The 8,717-nt window shown below is 45.5% G+C and overlaps 1 protein-coding gene across 2 annotated transcripts in view; it reads left to right on the forward strand.

Moving 5' to 3' along the window:
• Positions 1-5,137: 5,137 nt before the first annotated feature.
• Positions 5,138-8,717, forward strand: part of LOC306857198 (TRIO and F-actin-binding protein-like) — a 16,122-nt gene continuing 12,542 nt past the window's right edge. Inside the window, exons 1-4 of one of the 2 annotated variants that reach the window (XM_079396998.1) lie at positions 5,138-5,533; positions 6,576-6,678; positions 7,406-7,477; positions 7,555-7,623. In XM_079396998.1, the coding sequence (XP_079253124.1) occupies positions 5,277-5,533; positions 6,576-6,678; positions 7,406-7,477; positions 7,555-7,623 (501 nt within the window). In that variant the 5' untranslated portion in view covers positions 5,138-5,276. Of the gene's footprint in view, positions 5,534-6,575; positions 6,679-7,405; positions 7,478-7,554; positions 7,624-8,655 lie in introns of those variants that run through there. The other variant, XM_079396999.1, reaches the window with a different exon arrangement.

The raw sequence follows: 8,717 nt of genomic DNA on the forward strand, positions 1-8,717 counted from the left end.
GTCAATGAATGTCCTGCCAAAGGTAGCTATAAAGAGGTGTGTGTGTGTGATGTTGATGTTGATGTTGCGCAGCAGCTGCGGCGCGTCTCTAAAGCTGCTGATATTTAATACACACAGCAGATGGACACACACATGCAGCATCACTGTCTGCTATTGTTGAGCGAGCCAATGGGACGAGTGTGTGTGTGTTCATCTCAAACTCCATCGACTCTCATCTGCTGCTCAGGTAACACACATTCACTCTCACTGTGTGTCTGAGCGTCTCCACATGTGCTGCTCTCTGACTGTTTGAGTGTGTGTTTGACCTCATGTGAATAAATGACCCATGATGCCTTTGGCCGGAGACGAGCTGGTCTGCCCCAAGTTCCAGCCCAACATCTTCGACTCCACCCGCTGCCACGACTGCTTGCGCCAGAAACAGCTGCATCTCACCTGCGCCGAGCGCACCCCAGAGCAGAGCGCCCCCGCGGCCACGTGCAGCGATGACAAGGACACCAGCGCCAAGGTGAGACCGCAGCTCCTCCATCACTAGAAACACATGTGCTTAGAGCCAGGGAGAGAACCCAGTGGTGTGATTCACTCTGCTGTGTGTCTGTGTGTGTGTTCAGAGCTTATTTAGTTCTCTCAGTGTCATATATAGCGACAGATGCGCTCAGACTGACTGGAATCATCAGCTGTGTGATGCTTTTACAGATTAAAGTCATTAAAGTAATATAAGAGAGTGGATGTGTATGTGTGTGTGCATTCTCATTACTAATGAATGAAGGCAGATCATTTTCTTCTCTTTGTGGCTTCAGAGTAACACAATACATTCACAGATAGACTTCAACCACTGAGATCCGAACTAAGCCTGAAACGGTTCACTCAAACATAGAATGATTCCTGTAATACAGAAAAAGACGCATAATGATCACTTTATAAAACAGAAAATTAAAGTGGTGAATGTCCATCCAGCACCATGTGGTTACTATGTGGTTGCTAGGGTGTTCTGAGACATTTTGACCAGGTTACCAGTTCAGATGGTGGCTAGGATCATCTGGGTGGTTGGTAGGATGTTTGGATTAGTTGCTAGATTCTGTTGAGTGGTTACTTGGGGTTTTGGGTGGTTGCTAGGGTATTTTAATTAGTTGCTAGGTTCTGTTGAGTGGTTAATTGGGGTTTTTGGGAGGTTGCTAGGTTCTGTTGAGTGGTTACTTGGGAGTTCTAGGTGGTTGCTAGAGTGTTTGGATTAGTTGCTAGGTTCTGTTGAGTGGATACTCAGGGTTCTGACTGGTTGCTAGGTTATTTTTAATGGTTACACAGCTTGTTTGGATTAGTTGCTAGGGTCTAATGGGTGGTTTCTAGGGTGTTCTGAGTTATGTTTACCAGGTTACCAGTTCAGATGGTTGATAGGTTCATCTGGGTGGTTGCGAAGGTGTTTGGATCAGTTGCTAGATTCTGTTGAATGGTTACTCAGGGTTCTGGGTGGTTCCTAGGGTGTTTGGATTAGTTGCTAGGTTCTAATGGGTTGCTATGGTGTTCTGTTTGTTGCTAGGTGTTTTCGTCCTGCCCTGCGTGAAGTGAGTCCTGCAGTCTCTGTGATCTTCTAGTCTTCAGTCTTCAGACTAGACTTTTGGGAAGTCGTGGCCTAATGGTTAGAGAGTCGGACTCGTAATCCAAAGGTTGCGGGTTCGAGTCTCGGGCCGGCAGGGATTGTAGGTGGGGGGAGTGAATGTCCAGCGCTCTCTCCACCCTCAATACCACGACTGAGGTGCCCTTGAGCAAGACACCGAACCCCCAACTGCTCCCCGGGCGCTGCAGCATAAATGGCTGCCCACTGCTCCGGGTGTGTGTTCACTGCTGTGTGTGTGCACGTTGGATGGGTTAAATGCAGAGCACGAATTCCGAGTATGGGTCACCATACTTGGCAGTATGTCACTTCACTTCAGGTTTGAGAGTTTTCAGTGTGTTTCAACACACACTCAGACTTAACATTTAGTGTTAGTCTAGTGGTTTCAGCACAGCACCATAGTACTAGTGACAAGTTCTAGCACTAATGATGACTAATCTAACTTTAATAATGAAACTCACTTTGAGCCACTGGAGATGTATATTAGTTAAGTGCCAGTCAGAAAAGAATTATATTGTAATCATGTTTAAGATCTCAGAATATCTAACTGTTCATCTGTATTTGACGAATACTGATATTTCAGCTGATGATTCTTCACTGATCTGAAATAATGATGAGGCGAAAAGCCACAAACCAGACTGAGTTACAGCATTGAAACCCTAAACCAGTACAGAGTGTGTGTGTGTGTGTGTGTGTGTGTGAGACACTGCTGTGAAGTGCCATTTTAGTTGCTTCATTTCCTCAGAAACATCTAGTTAACAAGCCTGAAACATGGTATAACATAATTTTGAACGAGAAATATCTATAAGTAATGAAGAACTGTGTGATTTTGTTATAAATTTACATGATCCCTGACATTAGTGATGTAAAAACCCAACTTTAGTATGATACATATTCACGGTTAATAAATCTTTAAAAGTGTAACATCCTTCTATTCTGATGCTTCAATGTGCCCTGAGAACACAGATCAGTTCAGTTGTATGTGCTGCTCTCTGATTGGCCACCTGTGTTTCGTCCACCAATCAGGACGACTCAGATGTGCTGTCAGTGGTGAGCAGCTACTGTGATGTCAGCAGAGTGGGGCGGGGCCTTGAGGACAGCTCCCTCTGCATCTTGAGTCCGGACTGTGACCTCTACCTGTGTGACGGAGACGACGACCAAAGCTCAGACAGGTAAGGCCACTCACAATTCTCTTGACCACTTGTAAATTTGATTGGCATGTTGAGTCTATGTTGTTGTTATAGTGTTTTTCCTGCATTAAATGTGACTTTAATTCCATACTTTGCTCTAAGCATGTGTTTTGGGGCTGAGATCCATCCATTTGCTCTCCGTAGGTTGTAGCGTCATATCCTATTCTTCCCTTATCTTTAATCCCAGTCAGGGTGACGATTCCGTCTACAGCAGCTCTACTGAAACAGAGGAATACTCCAGCCTCCTTCATCATCCTTCATCTTGCCATAGAATGACCCGCTTGGATCCGCCTCCGTACCGGGCGAGCCCCCGAGGTTGGACGGAGGTGTCCCAGAGTCACCGTGATGGTCTTGGGCAGTTCGTTGTTTCTCACGGTGAGGAAAACACCAATATCCGGTTACCAATCAAGCAGCTCGTGGTGTTGTTTGGATGGTTAGAGTGGCAGTTTGAGGTGTCAGGTGGTGTTAGGTTGCACTGGGCTTTTCCTGAGCAATGCGTCACGGTGCACGAGTGCAGTATCATTTCACATATTAACACAGGTCATGATCTTGTCTCCCTCTCCGCAGGCAGCCAGAAGGAACGGAGGGAACGGGAGAGTGGATATTTCTCTCTGGGAAGGGCTGCGGGCAGCAAAGCCCTTCATGATCAAAGTCCTCCCTATCGGCATTCAGAGAGAGGGCATCCCCTGCCAAGCAACAAAAGCCCCGAACCCAAAGCCACCATTCCATTTCGAAACCCGGATCTAGGCGTCCCTTCGGAAAGGAGGACCTCTGAGTCTCAGAACGCTGAGCAGATTGAAGAAAACTATCCTCCGGAGCCGCTGGATCTCAGCCTGGAGGTCGAGGCCCTTGCCGGGCCCCGGGCCCTGAGTCCCACCCCTTTCAAACAAGCAGAATCGCTCTGTGGCTCCGGTCGAAGAGCTGGAAGGAACCCCAATGCCCACACATCTCCCGTACGGCAGTCAGGAACGCTCGACTCTTCCCAAAGAGGATCTGCCCTCTCCCGTTCCTCCTCTCCTTCCCCATTCAGACGGGCTGAGTCCAGCTCCTCTCTCAACATGGTTGGCTTTCGGTCGGGTGGAGTTTTGCATGGACAAGATCGGGCATCGGTCAATCCGGCACGGAACGCCTACTCCGGAAACCTCCGATCCATTTCGAGCACCGCAGGCACCGTCAGTAGCATCAATAAGTCTCTCTCTCAAATGGATCTGAGAGGCACTTTACGGAAACCTGAGACTGACAGATCGTTCCCAGAGAACCGTGGAAGCTCGTCCCCTTCCAGACGGAGTTATGAAGGTCCTGCTGTTCGGAAAACCGAAACGAAAAGCCTTGGTTACGACAAACAGAGTTCCTTCTCCTCAGTAGGACGCTATGATTCAAGAAGCCAGTCCCCTTCTAGACGGAGTTATGATAGTAAGACCGAAACAAAAAGCCCTTCGTATGAGCGTGGGCCTGACAGACAGGGATTCTCCCCCTCTTCCTCCTTGAAGAGCCGCTATGATTCCCGAAGCCAGTCCCCTTCCAGACGAAGTTATGATAGGAAAACCGAAACAAAAAGCCCTTCGTATGAGCGTGGTCCTGACAGACAGGGATTCTCCCCCTCTTCCTCCTTGAAGAGCCGCTATGATTCCCGAAGCCAGTCCCCTTCCAGACGAAGTTATGAAAGGAAAACCGAAACGAAAAGCCCTTCATATGAGCGTGGTCCTGACAGACAGGGATTCTCCTCCTCTTCCTCCTTGAAGAGCCGCTATAATTCCAGAAGCCAGTCCCCTATGAGGAGGATAGAGACCAATGGCATATCAAGTCAGATTCAAGAGAGTCGACGAAGTGCGTCTCCAGTCAGAAAGGGCTACGGAACACCAAGCCAATCAGATCGAAGATCAATGTCTAATGGGTGGAGCCATGAGAGAAAAAGCCCCTCCCCATCCAGAAAAAGCTATGAAACGCAAAGCCAAGCCACAATGAAGAAACCAGAACCAAAGAATTCCCTTCATAGCTACAACCGAGAGAGCCGACACTCTTCCCCAAGTAGAGGCCATCACCAAAACCCTGGCCCATCATCGCTTCGTAAGTCCGAAACAAGCCAGTCCTTAAGAAAACGTAGCTCTGAAAGCCGCAGTCCCTCCCCCTTAGCTCATAGCCAATCTTCTCCTCGCAAATCAGAGAGTGGGCGGAGCCCCTCTTTGTCTACATTGAGGCGTGAGATTGCAGACCATGCTCCTCTGAGGAACACTGTGAGTGGTTCAGCCTCTTACGTAAGAAACGCCACGACTAGCCAATCACAGCATGATTCGTCAGGACGCTGGAGAGGCTCCGCCCACTCTCTCCACAGCCAGTCAGTCTCACGAAACTCCTCCCCCTCACGCCACAGCAGTGAGAAGAAACCAATCGGTTCCTTTACGAAATCTGCCTGGGAAACGCCACGAGACGGAAGCAAGAGGAGCAGCGTAAGGCAGGACCTAGAAGCACAGAGCTACATGTCTGACATTCGACAAGCACAGAGTCGACACAGAAGCCCCTCGCCTCCGGTCCAAAGACACACATCTTCTCAGAGCTCCATGGATTCCGAGTCAAGTCACCTCTCGGCCGGGTCGTCGGGTCTGAACCGGGAGGAGTATGCCATGATGGCCGACCTTCCAAAGGTCAAAACGGTCTTCCAGAGGGAGGGTCCGAGCCACCTTAGGAGGATGGAGAGCAGACAGAAACGAGAGCTTTCCCGCTACAAACCAGCCAGGTGGACAGAAAATGACTGATCATTATTCAACTCAATATCAAAAAGAGGGTGTATTTAGCAAGGATGTCCTAATTTCAGGATTAAACTAATTTAATTAATGAATTCATAACAGAGCTCAAAGGCAGCTATCAAATTATACCAAATATGAAATAAACATACCTACATCAGGGTCGGATATTACCGAGAGCTCATGGCAAAAATCTCACCAAAATGAATAAAAATGACTAATAACTTCAAAACACAGGGGAAAAAAATTATATTGCACTATTAAACAAGGTATTATGGCTTTTGTGATTAAAATGTAATTTGAAAATGATTAAGATGTGTCAATTTGTGGAATTACATTTAGATTCGCTCACTCTCCATCAGATATGCACTGTTTTGTGCAACGTTGAGCCTTATAACCAATCAAACGTGTTTCTGTTGAACTTATGAATGCATTGGCCAATAAGAGGAGCTTTATTTAGTCAGCGCTGAAAACGCCGGACCTGTGTTGATTGCGTACACATGTGAATTCCCTCTTCGTAAACAACACAGTGCATATACGTAAATAGCTAAAAGATTGATTTCCTAGATTCAGTGATTATAACGGGAGTTTTTGCATAATGTTCGCTAAACATGTCATGAGGCCCTTTCGCACCGCAGGAACCTTTTCATAGTACTCGAACTAATTGTGGAACTACCCACTTTTTGGCGTGTTCGCACCGCGGGAACTAGGAACTGTTTTAGTGCCCGGAACTGCGTTTGGAGGAACTAAATTAGCTCCGACTTCAGAGTAGGGTCTAAAACAGTTCCATAGGAGTAAGTGTACGCTGATTGGCTAAACGCATTATAAAAGTTATAATAAGGTTATAAAAAATTGCCCTCACAAATGTAAAAATGTGCCACTGGAAATCAATTCCAGGGGGCCAATATTGCCCCTTAATGGAAAAGTAAATTTCTGACCCTGCTGTGAATGATGCCAGATTTCATACGTGTGTATTCATATCTTCAGATGAGGGTCAGACCCTGGTTAGCTGAAGCTGTGTTTGTGTGTTTCTAGTCACTCCCAGAGCAAAGATCCTTCAGAATGGGATGAACTGGAGGAAGACAGAGACAGTGGTACACTATCAAGGGCTCACTCGTCCAGCTCCCTACACACACAGGTAAATAAACACATGCACATCCTGTAACGTTCATGGGAAAATATTGAATATAATAAGCTAAAGATAAGCGATTCTGTTTCTAAATGCCCATTCTCACCATGGCTAATAGCTATTATGACAACAATAAATACCATAAGGTTTTAATAACCATTCTAAGTCTGCAACAACAAGAGATCCTACACTAGGGCTGCACAATTCATCGTATTTCTAAGTGCAATTACGTAATCGTTTAAAGCGGCAATTAATCATTCAACTTCCACTTATGTTATTCCGTGTGCTTTTTAAGATGTGTTTTTACACATCTTTCTACAGGTTATCGTAAGGTTTTTTTATTGTTTTAATTTTATATTTAGTATAACATTAAAATACCATGCATATTTTTACTTTTTTATTTAAATAAGAATCCAATCCAAAGTATAGTTGACATTTGAGGTTTTATACTGTAGAAAAGCGATAAAAGTTTTTCAGTTAGAGTGTTTTCAGCTTGTTTATTTTCATCTAACAATATGGCATGCGGTTGCTTCAAACAATGGTGTAAACATGATTGTCATTGTTATTATTGTTCTTGGTGTGAACTGGCCTTTAAAGTGATTTGCTCACCACTAAGATATAATGCATATATGCCGCAGTTCTTAGTAATGTTTCAAACTGTATATTTAACCAGCCTGAGAGCGTTAGCCTGTGTGTGAGCCGCTCTGATCATGTATTTGACCTGTGTTTGTGACAGAGAGCGAGCAGTCCGGCCGCAGATCAGACGCAGTCCAGCAGAAACCCGTCCAGAGCGTCGGGACAGAACCAGGTACAGTAATGCCTCCGTCCGGCTGCGGAGGTGCTGTAGCTCCAACACCGCTCACCAGGTGTGTGTTTGTTCTGCAGAAAACACACAGGCCGTCGGTGTATTTCTCCTGCAGCGTGGAGCAGACCGATGAAGAACCAATGCAACAGGCACGTCATGAACACACGACACTCAGTCACGATTCAAGATCACGCACCCAATAATTAAACACTCTGTCATCATTCACTCACCATTGTTGTACCAAACCTGTATGACTGACCACCGTCCACAGAACACAGAAGTGAAGTGAATAGTGATCGTTCTGCCTAACATCTCCTGTGTACACTGCAAAGAAGGATTTTCATCTTGTTTTCTAGCATAAATATCTAGAAATTCTTGAATCGGGATGCATTTACTTGACTAGTAAAATGACTTAAGATATTCCCCCGGTTTCACAGACAAGGCTTAAGACTAGTCCCAGACTAAAATGAGCTGTTTCAACTGAAAGAAACTTGCACTGATTGATCTTAAAACATATCAGTGCCTTTGTTTTGTCTCAAGATGCACTCCAGTAATGTGTTTTTCTAAGGCACATTTATAAAAATTACTTCAAAGTCCTAATTGAACTATGGTCTAATCCTGGCTTAGTCTAAGACCTGTCTGTGAAACCAGGCCATTATGTCTTATTTTTAGTTTTTGGTTAAAACAAGCTAAATATATACATATATCTCTCCTGTGTACACTGCAAACATGATGTTCTTTGCATTTTTGTCTTGTTTTCTAGCATAAATATCTAAATATTCTTGAATCAGGATGCATTTACTTGACTAGTAAAATGACTTAATATAGTATTGTCTTTAGTTTTTGCTTAAAACAAGCAAAACATATCTGCCAATGGGGCATGAAAAACTATTTTGTTTAGCCTTTAAATTAAGATCAAATTAAGTCTGGGGCTACGTTTTAGCCTTTATATTACTCTCAGAGTTTTTCCTTCCGATTTTAGTAGTAAACGGATTTACTATGAGCCGACTGAATGGCGCGGTTCTGATTGGTTGCTGAGCTGCGCCGCGCGGTTCTAATTGGTCGCTGAGCTGCTCTAGGCAGTTCTGATTGGCTACCGCGCTCCGTGGAGCGGTTCAGATTGGTTGCTGTACTGCGCTGGGCGGTTCTGATTGGTCGCTCGCTTCCGCTCAACTCTAATCAGGCTCCGCCCCGGCAGCAGCGACAGCAGTACAAGTTCCGTGTAATTTACCTCCGATCCATC

Source organism: Barbus barbus (genome assembly GCF_936440315.1).
Source record: "Barbus barbus genome assembly, chromosome: 3".
Classification (NCBI taxonomy): Eukaryota; Metazoa; Chordata; class Actinopteri; order Cypriniformes; family Cyprinidae; genus Barbus; species Barbus barbus.